The sequence below is a fragment of the Anomaloglossus baeobatrachus genome, chromosome 5, assembly GCF_048569485.1.
Source record: "Anomaloglossus baeobatrachus isolate aAnoBae1 chromosome 5, aAnoBae1.hap1, whole genome shotgun sequence".
NCBI classification, from domain to species: Eukaryota; Metazoa; Chordata; class Amphibia; order Anura; family Aromobatidae; genus Anomaloglossus; species Anomaloglossus baeobatrachus.
Window position 1 is genome coordinate 78,211,485 of NC_134357.1, and position 21,454 is coordinate 78,232,938.

The 21,454-nt window shown below is 48.3% G+C and overlaps 2 protein-coding genes across 2 annotated transcripts in view; one reads left to right on the forward strand and one right to left on the reverse strand.

The window, feature by feature from the left end:
* The window catches only part of ATP5MK (ATP synthase membrane subunit k), a 68,755-nt gene extending 60,431 nt beyond the window's left edge, over positions 1-8,324 (reverse strand). Inside the window, exon 1 of the mRNA XM_075348615.1 lies at positions 8,229-8,324. The gene's annotated coding sequence lies outside the window, so the exon portion shown is untranslated. The remainder of the gene's footprint in view (positions 1-8,228) is intronic.
* Positions 8,325-8,474: 150 nt separating this feature from the next.
* Positions 8,475-21,454, forward strand: part of PDCD11 (programmed cell death 11) — a 254,756-nt gene continuing 241,776 nt past the window's right edge. The window contains exons 1-5 of the mRNA XM_075348616.1: positions 8,475-8,579; positions 9,864-9,968; positions 11,211-11,336; positions 11,647-11,814; positions 12,695-12,856. Of these exons, the coding sequence (XP_075204731.1) occupies positions 9,876-9,968; positions 11,211-11,336; positions 11,647-11,814; positions 12,695-12,856 (549 nt within the window). The 5' untranslated portion in view covers positions 8,475-8,579; positions 9,864-9,875. The remainder of the gene's footprint in view (positions 8,580-9,863; positions 9,969-11,210; positions 11,337-11,646; positions 11,815-12,694; positions 12,857-21,454) is intronic.

Sequence of the window (21,454 nt, forward strand, 5' to 3'; positions counted from 1 at the left end):
GATCTCGGTCCCTCAGATGTGGACAAATAAAAGGCCATTTCCTCCGAGCCATGACAAAGCTAAGAGGTTGACTTTCACCCTCTGTAAGCTCTTGGCTACCGAAATGCTGCCTTTCCACCTGGTGGACACAGAGGATTTTCAAGACCTTATATCAGTCGCAGTGCCCCAGTGCCAGATGCCCAGTCGCCACTACTTCTCCAAGAAAGGTATGCCTGCGCTACACCAGCATGTCGCACACAACATCGCCGCTTCCTTGAGAAACTCTGTGTGTGACAGGATGCATTTCCCCACCGATACTTGGACCAGTAAGCATGGACATGGGCGTTACATGTCGCTGACTGGGCACTGGGTAACTATGGTGAGAGATGGTGAGGGGTCTGCTGAACAAGTCTTGCCGTCCCCACGACTTGTGCGTCAATCCTCTGTATGTCGAAGTTCCTCCACTGCTTCTGCCTCCTCAACCTCATCTGGGTCCTCCACCTCCGCCCAAGCCTGTGTGGTCAGGCCACCCGCGTTGTAACTGTGCACAAGGAATCCCACACACCTCCTTACTATGCTGGCAGTAGAGCTCAACGGCATCAGGCGGTCTTTACGTTGAAATGTCTGGGAAATAAGAGTCACACAGCTGAGGAGTTGTTGTCAGCTCTGCACTCGGAGTTTCGTAAATGGTTGTCTCCACTCAACCTGCAGCCAGGTAAGGCCGTGTGCGACAATGCTGCAAACCTGGGTGCGGCCCCTCGCCGGGGCAAGGTGACACACGTGCCTTGTATGGCTCACATTTTGAACCTTGTTGTCCAGCAATTTTTCACCCACTATCCCGACCTAGATGGGCTTCTGCACAGGGCACGGTCACTCTCTGCTCACTTCCGCCGTTCAACCGCCGCAGCTGACCGACTTGCATCGCTGCAGAGGTCTTTCGGCCTGCTGGTTCATCGCCTGAAATGCGATGTGACGACACGCTGGAATTCGACTCTCCACATGTTACAGATACTGTGGCAGCACCGCCGAGCCCTGGTGCAATACGTTATGACGTATAGCCTGGGCCAACGAGATGCAGAGGTGGGGCAGATCACGCTGATGGAGTGGTCTCAGATCAAGGACCTATGCACCCTTCTGCACAGCTTCGACATGGCGACGAATATGTTTAGCGCTGACAATGCCATTATTAGCATGACAACGGAAGGGTTAACAAGATCTACAAGGACCAGACGTTCATCATCACCAAGGCGGCAGGCATGGGACAGTGGGGGAGAGGGATTAACAAGGGCGCATGGTAGCAGCCAAACTGTTTAGGAAGGGGCAGGAGCCCATGAAGAAATGGAGGACGAACTGTCGATGGGCATGGAAGACTCAGCTGATGAGGGAGACCTTGGTCAAATTTCGGTTGTTCGAGGTTGGGAGGATATGTCAGAGGAAGGCAGCATGGTTATCACCTCGCCGCCACCAACACAGCAAGGACTTGGTCCGCAGGGATGCGCAAGACACATGAGTGCCTTCTTGCTGCACTACCTTCAACATGACCCTCGGATTGTCCGAATTAGAAGTAATGATGACTACTGGCTTGCCACACTATTAGATCCCCGGTACAAGTCCAAGTTTTGCAAAATAATTCCAGCCATAGAAAGGGACGCACGTATGCAGGAGTATCAGCAGAAGCTGTTACTCGATCTTAGCTCGGCTTTTCCACCAAACAACCGTGCAGGTGCAGGGAGTGAATCTCCCAGTTGTAACTTGACAAACAGGGGACTGTCTCGTCATCAACAGTCAAACCGTACCAGCAGCACCGTATCTGGTGGTAACAGCAGTTTTATTGAATCGTTCCATAATTTTTTAGACCCTCCTTTGCAAGGCCACCAGAGACAAGAAGTCTGACACATAGTCAACGGCTGGAGAGGATGATACAGGAGTATCTCCAAATGAACATCGATGCCATGACTTTGCAAATGGAGCCTTGCTCATTTTGGGCTTCAAATCTTGAAAAATGGCCAGAGCTCTCCACTTACGCCTTGGAGATCTTGTCATGTCCCGCGGCCAGCGATGTCTCTGAATGTGTCTTCAGTGCTGCTGGGTGTGTGCTGACAGATAAGCGCACGCGTCTGTCCAGTGACAATGTGGACAGACTAACGTTCATCAAGATGAACAAGTCATGGATCAGCAAGGACTTTGCTACCCCGGTGTCATCCTGGGGAGAGTAAAGGCTTGTGGATTTGGATTGTGCTTGATGCAAGTCAACATGTGAAGTTTACAACTAGGGCACAAGTGATGCCACTGAAGTGGTGTGTGTGGGGCCCAATTTTTGGAAAAAAGGGAGACTCCGCTTGGAGTCCCCTTGCTGTGTTTTTAAAAATGATCCAAGATGAACAAGTCATAGTTCAGCAAGGACTTTGCTACCTACCCCGGTGTCATCCTGAAGACAGTTAAGGCTGGCGTATTTTTGAATGTGCTTGCTGCAAATCAACAGGTCAAGTTTGCAACTGGGGCACAAGTGATGCCACTGAAGGGGTGTGTGTGGCCCAATTTTTGGAAAAAAGGGAGACTCTGCTTAGAGTCCCCTTGCTGTGTTTTACATGATTTTAGAAGGGCGTGCCATGCCTATATCTGTGTCTCCTCCTCTTTTTCCTCGTCCAGCTGTTTTGTTTTCGCATGAGTATATGTCCTTGTCACTTTCCCATGTGTTTGTGGTATGTTGTGAGTTGTTTGTCACCTTTTGGACACCTTTGAACGTGTTTTCTATGTGTTTTTAGGTGTTTGCCTCCCATTGTTTTCAATGGGGTTCGAGAGGTTCGTCAAACGGTTCGTCGAACGGCACCTCGAACGGAGCCTTCAGAGGCTCGCTCATCTCTAGTAACCGCAGTCCTCCATGCTGAAACATCAGTGTCTCACAGACACATAGTAGTAGAATGATTAGAAATAGAGTGTTCTGCTCCTCCTCGCATTGTTCCTTTCAATTGTATTGGGATCTGTGATGGTGATGCCGATATAAATGAAAGTACGATCGTCGGCAGGAGGTCCACGGGGCCACAGTGACTCACGGGCCCAATCTAGACAGCTCACTAGTGAATCATCTAGAATGGAGTGGCAAAAATGAGGTGCTCAAAATATTCACTCTGATCTAGACGGCTCACTACTGAAGCAGCTAGAACGGAGTGGCTAAAATGAGGTCCTCAAAAAATCCACTCTGATATAGACGGCTCACTACTGAAGCAGCTAGAACGGAGTGGCTAAAATGAGGTCCTCAAAAAATCCACTACGACACAATGTGGATATTATGAGGACTTTCAGCTGCGCTCTGTTACGGTTTTTGCTTTGAGGCTCCTCCCACTCTTCGAAAAAATCCATTGCAGTCACCTCAGTACCAAATGTACCTAATGTAGTGGCTAAAATGAGGTCCTCAAAAAATCCACTCTGATATAGACGGCTCACTACTGAAGCAGCTGGAACGGAGTGGCTTTTTTGAGGTCCTCAAAAAATCCACTACGACACAATGTGGATATTATGAGGACTTTCAGCTGCGCACTGTTACGCTTTTTGCTTTGAGGCTCCTCCCACTCTTCGAAAAAATCCATTGCAGTCACCTCAGTACCAAATGTACATAATGTAGTGGCTAAAATGAGGTCCTCAAAAAATCCACTCTGATATAGACGGCTCACTACTGAAGCAGCTAGAACGGAGTGGCTTTTTTGAGGTCCTCAAAAAATCCACTACGACACAATGTGGATATTATGAGGACTTTCAGCTGCGCTCTGTTACGCTTTTTGCTTTGAGGCTCCTCCCACTCTTCGAAAAAATCCATTGCAGTCACCTCAGTACCAAATGTACATAATGTAGTGGCTAAAATGAGGTCCTCAAAAAATCCACTCTGATATAGACGGCTCACTACTGAAGCAGCTAGAACGGAGTGGCTTTTTTGAGGTCCTCAAAAAATCCACTACGACACAATGTGGATATTAGGAGGACTTTCAGCTGCGCACTGTTACGCTTTTTGCTTTGAGGCTCCTCCCACGCTTCGAAAAAATCCATTGCAGTCACCTCAGTACCAAATGTACATAATGTAGTGGCTAAAATGAGGTCCTCAAAAAATCCACTCTGATATAGACGGCTCACTACTGAAGCAGCTAGAACGGAGTGGCTTTTTTGAGGTCCTCAAAAAATCCACTACGACACAATGTGGATATTAGGAGGACTTTCAGCTGCGCACTGTTACGCTTTTTGCTTTGAGGCTCCTCCCACTCTTCGAAAAAATCCATTGCAGTCACCTCAGTACCAAATGTACATAATGTAGTGGCTAAAATGAGGTCCTCAAAAAATCCACTCTGATATAGACGGCTCACTACTGAAGCAGCTAGAACGGAGTGGCTTTTTTGAGGTCCTCAAAAAATCCACTACGACACAATGTGGATATTATGAGGACTTTCAGCTGCGCTCTGTTACGGTTTTTGCTTTGAGGCTCCTCCCACGCTTCGAAAAAATCCATTGCAGTCACCTCAGTACCAAATGTACATAATGTAGTGGCTAAAATGAGGTCCTCAAAAAATCCACTCTGATATAGACGGCTCACTACTGAAGCAGCTAGAACGGAGTGGCTTTTTTGAGGTCCTCAAAAAATCCACTACGACACAATGTGGATATTAGGAGGACTTTCAGCTGCGCACTGTTACGCTTTTTGCTTTGAGGCTCCTCCCACTCTTCGAAAAAATCCATTGCAGTCACCTCAGTACCAAATGTACATAATGTAGTGGCTAAAATGAGGTCCTCAAAAAATCCACTCTGATATAGACGGCTCACTACTGAAGCAGCTAGAACGGAGTGGCTTTTTTGAGGTCCTCAAAAAATCCACTACGACACAATGTGGATATTAGGAGGACTTTCAGCTGCGCACTGTTACGCTTTTTGCTTTGAGGCTCCTCCCACGCTTCGAAAAAATCCATTGCAGTCACCTCAGTACCAAATGTACATAATGTAGTGGCTAAAATGAGGTCCTCAAAAAATCCACTCTGATATAGACGGCTCACTACTGAAGCAGCTAGAACGGAGTGGCTTTTTTGAGGTCCTCAAAAAATCCACTACGACACAATGTGGATATTAGGAGGACTTTCAGCTGCGCTCTGTTACGCTTTTTGCTTTGAGGCTCCTCCCACTCTTCGAAAAAATCCATTGCAGTCACCTCAGTACCAAATGTACATAATGTAGTGGCTAAAATGAGGTCCTCAAAAAATCCACTCTGATATAGACGGCTCACTACTGAAGCAGCTAGAACGGAGTGGCTTTTTGAGGTCCTCAAAAAATCCACTACGACACAATGTGGATATTATGAGGACTTTCAGCTGCGCACTGTTACGCTTTTTGCTTTGAGGCTCCTCCCACTCTTCGAAAAAATCCATTGCAGTCACCTCAGTACCAAATGTACATAATGTAGTGGCTAAAATTAGGTCCTCAAAAAATCCACTCTGATATAGACGGCTCACTACTGAAGCAGCTAGAACGGAGTGGCTTTTTTGAGGTCCTCAAAAAATCCACTACGACACAATGTGGATATTAGGAGGACTTTCAGCTGCGCACTGTTACGCTTTTTACTTTGAGGCTCCTCCCACTCTTCGAAAAAATCCATTGCAGTCACCTCAGTACCAAATGTACATAATGTAGTGGCTAAAATGAGGTCCTCAAAAAATCCACTCTGATATAGACGGCTCACTACTGAAGCAGCTAGAACGGAGTGGCTTTTTTGAGGTCCTCAAAAAATCCACTACGACACAATGTGGATATTATGAGGACTTTCAGCTGCGCTCTGTTACGCTTTTTGCTTTGAGGCTCCTCCCACTCTTCGAAAAAATCCATTGCAGTCACCTCAGTACCAAATGTACATAATGTAGTGGCTAAAATGAGGTCCTCAAAAAATCCACTCTGATATAGACGGCTCACTACTGAAGCAGCTAGAACGGAGTGGCTTTTTTGAGGTCCTCAAAAAATCCACTACGACACAATGTGGATATTAGGAGGACTTTCAGCTGCGCTCTGTTACGGTTTTTGCTTTGAGGCTCCTCCCACTCTTCGAAAAAATCCATTGCAGTCACCTCAGTACCAAATGTACATAATGTAGTGGCTAAAATGAGGTCCTCAAAAAATCCACTCTGATATAGACGGCTCACTACTGAAGCAGCTAGAACGGAGTGGCTTTTTTGAGGTCCTCAAAAAATCCACTACGACACAATGTGGATATTATGAGGACTTTCAGCTGCGCACTGTTACGCTTTTTGCTTTGAGGCTCCTCCCACTCTTCGAAAAAATCCATTGCAGTCACCTCAGTACCAAATGTACATAATGTAGTGGCTAAAATTAGGTCCTCAAAAAATCCACTCTGATATAGACGGCTCACTACTGAAGCAGCTAGAACGGAGTGGCTTTTTTGAGGTCCTCAAAAAATCCACTACGACACAATGTGGATATTATGAGGACTTTCAGCTGCGCACTGTTACGCTTTTTGCTTTGAGGCTCCTCCCACTCTTCGAAAAAATCCATTGCAGTCACCTCAGTACCAAATGTACATAATGTAGTGGCTAAAATGAGGTCCTCAAAAAATCCACTCTGATATAGACGGCTCACTACTGAAGCAGCTAGAACGGAGTGGCTTTTTTGAGGTCCTCAAAAAATCCACTACGACACAATTTGGATATTATGAGGACTTTCAGCTGCGCACTGTTACGCTTTTTGCTTTGAGGCTCCTCCCACTCTTCGAAAAAATCCATTGCAGTCACCTCAGTACCAAATGTACATAATGTAGTGGCTAAAATGAGGTCCTCAAAAAATCCACTCTGATATAGACGGCTCACTACTGAAGCAGCTAGAACGGAGTGGCTTTTTTGAGGTCCTCAAAAAATCCACTACGACACAATGTGGATATTATGAGGACTTTCAGCTGCGCACTGTTACGCTTTTTGCTTTGAGGCTCCTCCCACTCTTCGAAAAAATCCATTGCAGTCACCTCAGTACCAAATGTACATAATGTAGTGGCTAAAATGAGGTCCTCAAAAAATTCACTCTGATATAGACGGCTCACTACTGAAGCAGCTAGAACGGAGTGGCTTTTTTGAGGTCCTCAAAAAATCTTACGACACAATGTGGATATTATGAGGACTTTCAGCTGCGCTCTGTTACGCTTTTTGCTTTGAGGCTCCTCCCACTCTTCGAAAAAATCCATTGCAGTCACTTCAGTACCAAATGTACATAATGTAGTGGCTAAAATGAGGTCCTCAAAAAATCCACTCTGATATAGACGGCTCACTACTGAAGCAGCTAGAACGGAGTGGCTAAAATGAGGTCCTCAAAAAATCCACTACGACACAATGTGTGAAATTATAAGCACTTTCTCGGTTGCGCTCTGTTACGTTTTTCGCCGTGAGGCTCCTCCCACTCTTCAAAAAACTGAATTTCAGTCACCTCAGTACCAAACTGTACATAATGAAGGCTACAGAGAGATCCTCAAAAAATCCACTCTGATCCATTATGGTAAGTTATGAAGACTGTCAGCTGCGCAGTTCCGTTTTTCCTTGTGAGGCTCCGCCCACTCTTTCAATGTCAGTCCTGCGGCCACGACTTGTGGAAATACGGTAAAATTAAAATTCCAGCAAAACTGAACAATCAGCGCTGTGTGGAATTATTTATATTGTAAAAAATAATAATAAAATGTAAGTTATAATAATAATGAAAATAAAAATTTGCCCTTTGGAAAAAAATAATAAATATAACAGTTTCAGCATCTAATAAATAAAAACATGAAATCATTCCAATTATAAATCTGATTCCAGCCCCTGCTCTGAGGCCTGGAGACCCCGCTGTAGAAACTGAACTGTGTTATATGGAGAAAAGATCACAGAGATCATCAAAAAATCAACTCTGATCTAGCCACCTCACTGGTGAAGCAGCTAGAACGGAGTGGATAAAATGAGGTGACCAAGAACATGTGACTGCAGCGAGGCCTCAAGAAATCAACTCTGATCTAGACACTTCAGCAGTGAACCGGCTAGATCAGAGTGGAAAAAATGAGGACCACAAAAAACCCACTCTGATCTAGACACTTCAGTAGTGAGCCGGCTAAATCAGAGTGGAAAAAATGAGGCCTCAAAAAATCAACTCCGATATAGCCGGCTCACTACTGAAGCAGCTAGATCAGAGTTGATTTTTTGAGGACCACAAAAAATCAACTCTGATCTAGACGCAACCGTGATGCCTACAGCAAGCAACGTGCCAACGTCCTTCACTGCCGACTTCTGCGCCCGCTGTCTCCGGCTTTCTAACCACCGCCTTCGCTCATTGGCTGAACGACCTGCTCATCAAAGTTTTCTTTCTCCCTATTGGCTGCTGGATCCTATCCTTCTCCGAGGTAGAGAAGGTGACTCCGGTGACGCTCATTCTCTCAGGCAGGAACAGGAAGTCGAGGTCACGTGACTGTGTAGCTGGACATTTGTGCTTCCGGGTTATCGGCACTGGGAGCCCCACGTGTGTGCTCGCTGCATGTTTCTGCGTAGGAGCCCGGCTGTGAGCGGTGGAGGAGCCCAGTGCGTGTGACCCGTGTGCGGCAGCCGGTGAGTGGCCTCCTGGCAGAGCAGTAAGGGATGAATCTTACAGAAGGGGCCACTATAAAGCTGTGATGTGATCATCGCCCCCAGAAATAGATGAGGGTCTCAGATGGTGATGGCTGGTGACAGTGAGCGGTGCTGCTGCTGGGGATGCTCACACAGCAGGCTTTACAGGGGTGGGCTCATCTTCTTAAAGGGATGTTAAGAAGATTGAAAGTTTTCCCCTATAAGGGGCGACTGTGTGACCCCTGGGATCTGACCGCTGTGGTCCCCACCACTAATCGCAAGGACTGGATGGAGCGGGGGGGGGATGATGTGCTGTGCGGCTCTGTTCATCTTAATAGGACCATCCGAGCGTGGCCTCCGCCATCTCCAGACAGCTATGACAGGACGGAACCTCACTGCGCACATCTGGGGGTCTCGGGGTTGGTTTGGGCTACGGTGGTCGAGTTCCCAGTGATCACAAAGTTGTCCTTTTTCCGGTTAATAGGGGGTGACATTTAAAGGAAAAATCTCTCATAGAAACCATATGCAAAATCATGCTGAATGTGCACTAGGGGTGTGTCCAAGAGCTTGTGCACTGACACACCCCTGTGCACTTACAGCCTGATTCGCATATGGCTTCTATGCAAGATTTTTTTTTGTCATGGTAACACCAGATCTAAAAAAAAAAAAAAAAAAAAGTATCAATTTAATTGGGAGATCAGCACCTCTGCAGCCATATGATTACTGCCATATGCAGAAATGTAATAACTGGATGGTGGAATCTGTTCTCAGGAGTGCGGGCTATTACCAGAGTCCGTACTCTGTGTCTGATGGACGGAAGGCCGGGACATCTCTACCTCCCAGCTCCTTTCCATTACCTGGCAGGGTGCGGTGTGACACATACAATATTGCACCTTTAGGCCACGTTCACACATTGAGTATTTGGTGAGGGTTGTTTTTTTTTTTTACCTCGGCATCTGTAAGGCCGAAACCAGGAGTGGAACAATCAGAGGAAAAGTATAATAGAGACACGGCACCACTTCTGTATTTATCACCAACTCCTGGTTTTGGCTACAAATGCTGATGTAAAATACTGGCCAAATACTTGACATGTGACCATCGCCTTATACTCGGTTACCTGTAGATTGCCAGTTTTCTTAATCTTGTGCTGAGGAGCGGCTATAAGAAAAGTTTAATGTTGTGTAGCCAATAGTAGACGACTTACAGGCCATTTACATATTTTTTCATAATAGTGGAGAAATATTACAATTCTCTAATTAGTTTATAACTTTGTTTTTTTACCAGACATACAACAAAATGGAAGAAAGTTTCCCCCGAGGAGGCGTAAATAAGAAATCAGAAGAAACTGCTGTTAAAAAGAGACCGCGGGACGATGACAACCTCTTTTCTGTAGGTCATCTTCTAATTTTGCTTTATGTTTAAATAGAAATGGTGTTTATATCATTTTTTTTTTTTTTGTAATGTAGATTTTTGTTTCTTCTTGATTTGCTGCAAGTTTCATCTTACACTTTGTAAAAGGTGAAATACATGGTGACAATATGTAGAATCTGTTGATAGGGTGTATTTAAAGGGAACCTTTCATACCCCCAAATGCTTTTAACCTGCAGATATGGGGTTGATCTGGAGGTTAATAGCATTCTGCGCTTGCCCAGCTACTGGGAAAAATGATCTAGATTCCTGCCAGGAGCCTCCGGCTTTCAGTCATAGATGCATGAATACAGTCACTGCACAGTATTGTGAGCGTGGGGTATAAGCACGACACAGTACTTTTACTGACTATCAATTCTGCGGTCACCTGTGCACAGTGAGCTGTCAATCATAGTGCCGTTTCGTGTTATGCTTGCAGTCACCGCTCACAATACTGTGCACAGTGACTATTCTTGCTGGCACACATCTATGACTGAAAGCCAGCGGCTCCTGGGAAGAATAAAGTTCATTTTCTCCCTGTAGCCAGGCTTTTACTAAAGCGGTCGGACAGCATTGGAACACTATTAACTACCAGACTCTCCCTATATCCCCAGGTTAATAGGATTTGAGAACATGGCAGGTTCCCTTTTAGCCTTCATTTCCAAGATCATACCTATATGTGGTGTATGTCCCTTTAATGCAGGTTCACACGGTGAGCCTGCATTACTACTGATCTGATCAGCAGACATCTGAAGCTACAGGGTCGGGTGGATCAGCGATCCACCCACGCTTGTTAAATAGCACTGTCTAACTCATCTTATGAAAAACAAGCTCTTATATTGCTTTATTGACAGAAAAATAGATAAGATGTGGCCCTTGGGGAAAGAAACGTAAAATCGTTAAAATCTGCACGACAGCTCCTTTTTGCATATATTTAACAACATGCTTTAAGCTGCACATTTTTGCATGAAATGGGAACTATTGTCAGGAATAGAAGCCGATCTGTAGGACCCGGGAGCAGCCACTACAGCCTACCGCCTGACATGGTTTATACGCGGCTAATCAGTGGTGGTCTGCAGCATTGATATAGTGGACAATCACCAGCTTGTAAATCCACTTTCTCCCATTGTGGTTATCAGATTTTTATGTGTTGGAGCCTTTCTAATCGTTGCTATCTCAGTTTGATTCTGCACAAATAGAACATTAATTTATTTTTCTCTTTAGACACATCATGAAGATTTAGAAGAAATAAGGAAGAAAAAGAAGCTATTAAGTAAAAAATCGGGGATTTTGAAGCCTGAAAAGAGCTTTGAGCCCAAAGACACAGGCATAGAATTACCGAATTTTAAGGTTGGTGGTCTTGTCTAGAAAATGACCTGATGTTATTTCCTTATCTGCCGTTCCTTTGTTACTCTTCCTGGAAATGTATGAGTAATCTGACAGCTGAGCGTTACTATTTACACATCATTAGAGAGATCCATACATTCATCTTTACTGTGTGCAGCTGCAAAGAGAGAAAACCATTCGTCCAAAGTATAGTTCAGTTGTGTATATCTAGATTTGTAGGAGGAATAATGGAGGAACATCACTCTATTTTAAAAAGTGTATGCTTTTATTATGATTTCTTCTGGACCTTGACTGTTTCTTAATGACTTTGCAGAGCCTCCATGATGGTATGCTGTTTCTGGGATGTGTGAAGGAAGCAAAAGATTTTGAGTTGTCCATTAATCTGCCGTATGGGCTCATTGGCTACGTCCAAGCAATAAACATTTGTGAGGCCTACACCAGATTGCTTAATGAGCAAGTGCAAACGGATGAACTACTGGAGGTAAGGATTCGCTCTTCCTTAATGGAACTGGTAAAGATCTAGAACGTCCTCTTTTGAGTTCTGTAGCCTTGAAGCTGCTTCTTCCACTTTGGGTAAGGCCTCGGTTCCACTACCGTATAGCTTATGGTGCGAGAGTATTGGAAGCGATATGCTAATGACCCTCTGCTGTGGGTGTCAGCCGAGGGTCATACGACTGTGATCCGATCTTGTGATCGGATCACAGGTGCGGAGGAGAAGGGAGCACTCTCTCCCCATCTCCTCTCCAGCCTGTCTCTGCGTATATCGCAGTGCACTTGGATGACATGTGAGTGTAGTGCGATGGTTCACACACTCCCATAGACTTGTATGGGGGCGTATGAGCAGAGACTCGCTGCAAAGCGCAGCATGCTGCGCTACCTTCCGCATGCTGCTATGGCATGAGAAATCAATCGCAGATGGACACTGCCCCATAGTTTTGCACTGGTGTGAGTGCAGTCTGATGATTTATCGGATTGTACTTGTCCGTGCAAATCGCAAGTGGAACCGAGCCCTAAAAGTAATACTCCAGAGATGTCGGCCTTCTTCCATGGCAATTACATACCTTACAAGACTGGTATAATGGGATTGCTCATGTACAGCTAGTTAAGATCTCCAAGTAGAGCCGTACCGAGCTGACCAGATATAAAGGGACACTGCCCATTTGAGCAATTTTACGTGAGATCTCAGCACCCACCCAGACAATCATGGATGCAAACTTTTCAATGAACAAAAGATATATCCTATATCTCCGGTGCCCTTGACCTGGTGACCATCCACCACCTACTTATCCCCTCAGAGATGTGGCCCTGACTCCATATAATAATGGGTGGTTCTTTCTCTGAATTGTCTCCTTATCTTGCAGGCTCTGTCTCCTCTCTCGACCCTATACTCACCAGGCATGCTGATCAGATGTGCAGTTAGCAGCCTGGAGACCACATCTGGTGGGTGCCCAAGTATCAAACTGTCGCTGAACCCCAAGCTGGTGAATGCAGATCTGACGCCTTCTTCTTTGCACATGGGCATGGTAGGTCTCACCAACATTTCAATCTTTGATATATTAAATATTGTGGTGATGGGGTAAAACACTTATTAGAATTTTTTGAGAATATAGAATAGTATCCAACTTGCAATCTATTGCCGCCATTACATCGCCCTCCGTACACCTCTACCAGGCTTCACTCACATCTATTTCTTTGTCGCTCCATTGGGAGACCCAGACAATTGGGTGTATAGGCTTCTGCCTCCGGAGGCCACACAAAGTATTACACTTAAAAGTGTAAAGCCCCTCCCCTTCTGCCTATACACCCCCCCCCGTGCATCACGGGCTCCTCAGTTTTTATGCTTTGTGCGAAGGAGGCACACATGCACGCATAGCTCCACAATTTAGTCAGCAGCAGCTGCTGACTATATCGGATGGAAGAAAAGAGGGCCCATAACAGGGCCCCCGGCATGCTCCCTTCTCACCCCACTCTGGTCGGCGGTGCTGTTAAGGTTGAGGTACCCATTGCGGGTACATAGGCAGGAGCCACATGCCGTTTTCCTTCCCCATCCCTTAAGGGCTCTGGGTGAAGTGGGATCCTAATCGGTCTCCAGGCACTGGGACCGTGCTCCCTCCGCAGCCCCTGGGGAATCTGCTGGACAGGAGTTGGGTATCGTCAGGGGCAAGGCCCTGCTACTGTGAGGTACTCTGTGTCCCCTTGGGGACAGCGCATAGAGCGCTTGTGTCATACACGCTGCAGCACTGCTGGGTGTGTTAGTGCGCCGGGACTACCGCGCTGACCGCGCTTGTTTGCCGGCCGCGCTTATAACTTTAGTCCCCGGCTTCTGCGGCCTAGTACCGCATATTCCCGCCCCCGGGCCTGCCAGTCAGGGGAAGGGAGGGACGCTGCACTGGACGTCAGCGCTGAGGGCTGGAGCATACTTTGTATCCTCCCCCCTCACTGAGCACCGTGGGGCACCAGATTCCCGCACTTTCTAGGGCACGCCCACGGCCCCCTCCTCCTCACAGAACGCCGGCAGCCATTCCTGTCAGCACTTCTGAAGCTGGAGAGGAGAGACAACACTGCTCTGGGAGGCCCAGGCAGGGAATCTGGTGGTCACACAACCGCTTTGGGCGGTCGGTAAGCCGCACCTGTTTCTAGGTGCTGGCCCCCCTGGGTGCCGAAGTGTGTGTATGTATATATATATATATATATATATATATATATATATAATATATAATATATATATATATATAATATATAATATATATATATATAATATATATATATATATATATATATGCTTATATGCTATACAGTTACTCTGTACGGTCGCACTGTTGGTTTTTGGCTATATACCCTCCTGGATTGTACTCAGAGGAGACAACAGCATGTCGTCCGCAAAAAGCAAGGGTGCCAAAGCGCAGGCTTACTTTGCAACCTGTACCTCATGTGCGGCTATACTACCGGCAGGTTCCACCTACCCTCATTGTGTGCAATGCTCGGCCCCTGTGGCACTTACTCAGCCGGAGCCTCTGCTACTGGTGGCCCAAGTGGAACCACCTGCTACCACTGTCCAGGTGACAGGGACGGAGTTTGCAGTATTCGCTGACAAACTTTCTGAGACTATGGATAAATGGTCTGCTAAGATACTAGAAGCCTTGCAGTCCAGGCCGGTGACACAGGCCCCGGGCACTGTTGAATCATTGACCCCAGGCCCCCCTCGGTTGGAGCAGCAAAGTGCTCCTGGGGTGACTCATAGGTCCCAAGTTGAGGTCTCTGACACGGACCGCAGTCCCAGACCGCCTAAGCGGGCTCGCTGGGAGCTTCCCTCCACTTCATCACACTGCTCAGGGTCTCAGCAGGAGGACTCTCTAGAGGATGAAGCGGAGGTGGCAGATCAGGATTCTGATCCTGAAGCCGCTCTCAACCTAGATACACCAGAAGGAGACGCCATAGTGAATGACCTTATAGCGTCCATCAATCAGGTGTTGGATCTTTCTCCCCCAGCTCCTCCAATTGAGGAGTCAGCTTCTCAGCAGGAGAAATTCCGTTTTAGGTTTCCCAAGCGTACAATGAGTACGTTTCTGGATCACTCCGACTTCAGAGAGGCAGTCCAGAAACACCGAGCTTGTCCAGATAAGCGCTTTTCTAAGCGCCTTAAGGACACACGTTATCCCTTCCCCCCTGACGTTGTCAAGGGTTGGGCTCAGTGTCCCAAGGTTGATCCTCCAGTCTCCAGACTGGCGGCTAGATCCATAGTTGCAGTGGAAGATGGGGCTTCACTCAAAGATGCCACTGACAGACAGATGGAGCTCTGGTTGAAATCCATCTATGAGGCTATCGGCGCGTCCTTTGCTCCGGCATTCGCAGCCGTATGGGCACTTCAAGCTATCTCAGCTTGTCACTCGCAGATTAATGCAGTCACACGTGCCTCTGCTCCGCAGGTGGTGTCCTTAACCTCTCAGGCGTCGGCGTTTGCGTCCTACGCCATTAATGCTGTCCTGGACTCTGTGAGCCGTACGGCGGTAGCATCCGCCAATTCGGTGGCAGTCCGCAGGGCCATGTGGCTACGTGAATGGAAGGCAGACTCTGCTTCCAAAAAGTTCTTAACCGGTTTGCCATTTTCTGGCGACCGCCTGTTTGGTGAGCGATTGGATGAAATCATTAAACAATCCAAGGGAAAGGACTCATCCTTACCCCAGTCCAAACCAAATAGACCTCAACAACGGAAGGTACAATCGAAGTTTCGGTCCTTTCGGCCCGCGGGCAGGTCTCAATTCTCCTCGTCCAACAGGCCACAGAAGGGTCAGAGGAACTCCGATTCATGGCGGTCTAAGTCACGTCCTAAAAAGACCGCCGGAGGAACCGCTCCCAAAGCGGCCTCCTCATGACTTTCGGCCTCTTCACACCGCATCCTCGGTCGGTGGCAGGCTCTCCCGCTTTTGCGACGCCTGGCTGCCACAGGTACAAGACCGTTGGGTGAGAGACATTCTGTCTCACGGTTACAGGATAGAGTTCAGCTCTCGTCCTCTGACTCGATTCTTCAGAACATCTCCGCCCCCCGAGCGAGCCGATGCTCTTCTTCAGGCGGTGTGCACTCTGAAGGCAGAAGGAGTGGTGATCCCTGTTCCTCTTCAGCAACAGGGTCACAGTTTTTACTCCAACTTGTTTGTGGTGCCAAAAAGGACGGATCTTTCCGTCCTGTTCTGGACCTAAAACTGCTCAACAAACACGTAAAAACCAGGCGATTCCGGATGGAATCGCTCCGCTCCGTCATCGCCTCGATGTCCCAAGGAGACTTCCTAGCATCAATCGACATCAAAGATGCTTATCTCCACGTACCGATTGCACCAGAGCATCAGCGCTTCCTGCGTTTCGCCATAGGGGACGAACACCTTCAGTTCGTGGCACTGCCTTTCGGCCTGGCGACAGCCCCACGGGTCTTCACCAAGGTCATGGCATCAGTGGTAGCAGTCCTACACTCTCAGGGACACGCGGTGATCCCTTACTTAGACGATCTGCTTGTCAAGGCACCCTCTCGAGTGGCATGCTAACACAGCCTGGACATTGCTCTGGAGACTCTCCAGAGATTCGGGTGGATCATCAATTTCCCAAAGTCAAATCTGACACCAGCCCAATCACTGACATATCTCGGCATGAAGTTTCATACTCTCTCAGCGATAGTGAAGCTTCCGCTGGACAAACAGCGTTCACTACAGACAGGGGTGCAATCTCTCCTTCAAGGCCAGTCACACCCCTTGAGGCGCCTCATGCACTTCCTAGGGAAGATAGTGGCAGCAATGGAGGCAGTTCCTTTTGCGCAGTTTCATCTGCGTCCACTTCAATGGGACATTCTCCGCAAGTGGGACAGGAAGTCGACGTCCCTCGACAGGAACGTCTCCCTTTCTCAGGCAGCCAAAGCCTCCCTTCGGTGGTGGCTTCTTCCCACTTCATTGTCGAAGGGGAAATCCTTCCTACCCCCATCCTGGGCGGTGGTCACGACGGACGCGAGCCTGTCAGGGTGGGGAGCGGTCTTTCTCCACCACAGAGCCCAGGGTACCTGGACTCAGCCAGAGTCCTCCCTTCAGATCAATGTTCTGGAGATAAGGGCAGTGTATCTTGCCCTAAAGGCGTTCCAGCCGTGGCTGGAAGGCAAGCAGATCCGAATTCAGTCGGACAACTCCACAGCGGTGGCATACATCAACCACCAAGGCGGAACACGCAGTCGGCAAGCCTTCCAGGAAGTCCGGCGGATTCTGCTGTGGGTGGAAGCCACAGCATCCACCATATCCGCAGTTCACATCCCGGGCGTAGAAAACTGGGAAGCAGACTTTCTCAGTCGCCAGGGCATGGACGCAGGGGAATGGTCCCTTCACCCGGACGTGTTTCAAGAGATCTGTTGCCACTGGGGGATGCCGGACGTCGACCTAATGACGTCCCGGCACAACCACAAGGTCCCGGCATTCATGGCACGGTCTCAAGATCACAGAGCTCTGGCGGCAGACGCATTAGTTCAGGATTGGTCGCAGTTTCAACTGCCTTATGTGTTTCCTCCTCTGGCACTGTTGCCCAGAGTGTTACGCAAGATCAGGTCCGACTGCCGCCGCGCCATCCTCGTCGCTCCAGACTGGCCGAGGAGGTCGTGGTACCCGGATCTGTGGCATCTCACGGTTGGCCAACCGTGGGCACTACCAGACCGACCAGACTTGCTGTCTCAAGGGCCGTTTTTCCATCTGAATTCTGCGGCCCTCAACCTGACTGTGTGGCCATTGAGTCCTGGATCCTAGCGTCTTCAGGGTTATCTCAAGAGGTCATTGCCACTATGAGACAGGCCAGGAAACCAACGTCCGCCAAGATCTACCACAGGACGTGGAGGATCTTCTTATCCTGGTGCTCTGATCAGGGTTTTACTCCCTGGCCATTTGCCTTGCCCACCTTTCTTTCCTTCCTTCAATCCGGATTGGAAAAGGGTTTGTCGCTCGGCTCCCTTAAGGGACAAGTCTCAGCGCTCTCTGTGTTTTTTCAGAAGCGCCTAGCCAGACTTCCAAAGGTACGCACGTTCCTGCAGGGGGTTTGTCACATAGTTCCTCCTTACAAGCGTCCGTTAGAACCCTGGGATCTGAACAGGGTGCTGATGGCTCTTCAGAAACCACCCTTCGAGCCAATGAAGGATATTTCTCTTTCACGCCTTTCGCAGAAAGTGGTCTTCTTAGTAGCAGTCACATCACTTCGGAGAGTGTCTGAGCTAGCAGCGCTGTCATGCAAAGCTCCTTTCCTGGTGTTTCACCAGGACAAGGTGGTTCTGCGTCCGGTTCCGGAATTTCTCCCTAAGGTGGTATCCCCCTTTCATCTCAATCAGGATATCTCCTTACCTTCTTTTTGTCCACATCCAGTTCACCAATGTGAAAAGGATTTGCACTTGTTAGATCTGGTGAGAGCACTCAGACTCTACATTTCTCGTACGGCGCCCCTGCGCCGCTCGGATGCACTCTTTGTCCTTGTCGCTGGCCAGCGTAAAGGGTCACAGGCTTCCAAATCAACCCTGGCTCGGTGGATCAAGGAACCAATTCTCGAAGCCTACCGTTCTTCTGGGCTTCCGGTTCCCTCAGGGCTGAAGGCCAATTCTACCAGAGCCGTGGGTGCGTCCTGGGCTTTGCGGCACCAGGCTACGGCTCAGCAGGTGTGTCAGGCGGCTACCTGGTCGAGCCTGCACACTTTCACGAAACACTATCAGGTGCATACCTATGCTTCGGCAGATGCCAGCCTAGGTAGGCGAGTCCTTCAGGCGGCGGTTGCCCACCTGTAGGAAGGGGCCGTTTTACGGCTCTATTACGAGGTATTATTTTACCCACCCAGGGACTGCTTTTGGACGTCCCAATTGTCTGGGTCTCCCAATGGAGCGACAAAGAAGAAGGGAATTTTGTTTACTTACCGTAAATTCCTTTTCTTCTAGCTCCAATTGGGAGACCCAGCACCCGCCCCTGTTTCCTTCGGGCTGTTGTTCTTTGTGTACACATGTTGTTCATGTTGAATGGTTTTCAGTTTTCCGAACTTCCTTCGGATTGAATTTACTTTAGACCAATTTATAAGTTTCCTCCTTCCTGCTTTTGCACCAAAACTGAGGAGCCCGTGATGCACGGGGGGGTGTATAGGCAGAAGGGGAGGGGCTTTACACTTTTGAGTGTAATACTTTGTGTGGCCTCCGGAGGCAGAAGCCTATACACCCAATTGTTTGGGTCTCCCTATTAGAGCTAGAAGAAAAGGAATTTACGGTAAGTAAACAAAATTCCCTTCTTTCCGTGCTTTGATGGCGGTACTGGAACCCTCATTTGATGGGCATGGAATGGATTTCAACATATATTAAAGGGTTTATCCAATTAAAACAAGTAATCCTTTATCCAAGGGATAGAGGATAACTTGATCGGTTGGAGATCTAAACGCCGGGACACCTACTAACCTGCAGAACGGGGGATTTTTATCCCCAACAGAGCACTTTTATTCACGTTGAAGTGACAGGTCAAATGCCCTCAGCAGTCGTATAGAGAATGAATGGAGCGGAGGGTCAACAAGTGCACTGCCACGCCAATCTAAGGCTGTGTGCACACGCTGAGTTTTTTTGTTGCAGATTTTTTGCCTAAATCTGCATGTCTATCCTTATTCCAGCAGTCAATGAGAATTCTGAAGTGTTATGTGCACTTTACTTCTGTTTTCATTGCCGTTTTGGGTGCAGAAAAAAAGCACATGTCAATTATTGCTGTAGTTTTTTTTTTCCTGCGTTTTTCAGCCCTTCACTTGCAAAGAAAATGCTTTTGTGCGAATATCGTTCTTACGGCGCCCCCTGCTGTTATGCTGGTTGCCTCTTAGAATGATCAGCTACCGTTTGTAGTGCTGGTGGTCACACATGTCGACTAGCTTTGTCCTGTTACCAGATATAATATATAATATAATATTTATTCATTTATATAGCACTATTAATTCCACAGCGCTTTTACATACATCAGGAACACTGTCCCCATTGGGGCTCACAATCTAAATTCCCTATCTGTATGTTTTTGGAGTGTGGGAGGAAACCAATGTACCTGGAGGAAACCCACGCAAACACGGGGAGAACATACAAACTCCTTGCAGATGGTTTCCTTGGTGGAACTAGAACCCAGGATCCCAGCGCTGCAAGACTGCAGTACTAACCACTGAGCCACCGTGCTGCCCTCATCCTCATCTCCTCTGTTCATTTCTGTGTAATGGCAGTACAATGGATCCTTGTTTTATTTTCTTTATCGTTCCTTTGGGAGACCCAGACCTTGGGTGTTTAGCTTCTGCCTCCGGAGGACACACAAAGTACTACACTAAAAAGTGTAGCTCCTCCCTCTGAGCTTATACACCCCCTGGTGAGCCAGTCCCAGCCAGTTTATCACTTTGTGTTCAGGAGGTCATACATCCACACATGCATTCTCATGATTTTTTTCTTTGGAAGAGATTGAAGAAGTGCAGGTCCACGTCTGGACCCCCGGCATGTCCCTTCTCACCCCACTGTGTCGGCGGTGTTGTAAGGTTGATTTCCAAGGCTGGAGCCTTACATGCCGTGCTCCTTCACCATCCCTCCTGGGCTCTGGCTTGAAGTGGGAGCCAGCACGGTCTCCATGCCTGGCAAGAGACCGTTCTCCATCCACAGCCCCTTGAGGATTCTGCTGGACCGGAGCACTCATCCCCAGGGACCTGGACCTGCGTCTCAGCAGCTAAGTACCTGAGACGTTTATAAGTTGGGGGTCCCTGTTCTTTATTGTATGGGGAGAGTATGCTGAATGTATTTATATTGGCATTTCCGGCGGGTTCTCTAGCTTTCGCCCGAGAACCGCGCCGATGGTGCCTGCGCGTCGTCCTCGCCGCTTAAATTTAGGCCCCGGCTTTGCCGGAGGCCTAGTTTCTGTTAACTACCCTCGCATGTCACTCATGCAGAGGGACAGGCACGGCTCCTCCCGGCGGCCGTCCTGCACAGGGGAGGGACACTCCCCACTGCTGTGCGTGTCTCCTCCCCTGCAGGTCTCTATGGCCCTCCAGTTCCCGCTCTCCTACAGGAACGCCCCGAAGTCCCGCCCCCCTCTCTTCGCTCCGGCGGCCATTTTCTTAGGCAGAGTTCACTCTGTGCTGGATTTTTCTGCACTCTGCATCCCTGCTGAGGTGCTGTGCATTGGGGGTCCGGGCTTCGGGATCTGGAGGGCACACAACACTGCTTCCAGCGGTCTGGTAAGCCACAGCCGGTCTCTAGTTGTGGACCTCTGTATATTCTCCCTGGGGTTCATTCTCTTGCAGAGCCCCCACTCCAGCAGCATGTCTCACACGAGGAGCAAGGCTCCAAAGCTTTATACTGTATGCGCTGCATGTAAGCTCCTGCTGCCTGAGCCGAGCACCTATCCAAATTGTGATGTCTGCTCTAACTTGGCGGTGCCACAGCCTGGAGTCTCACCCCCAGTGGTCTCTCCGGCTGCTTCTGCACCTGTGGCTGAACCCCCGGCCTGGGTAGAGTCCTTCTCTAGGTCTATATCCCAGTCATTTGCTGAGTCCATGGGGCTTTTGTCCAGGACTTTGATGAATATGCATCAGCCCTCCTCACAGGGTGCCTCTAATGCTCTTGCTAAGGG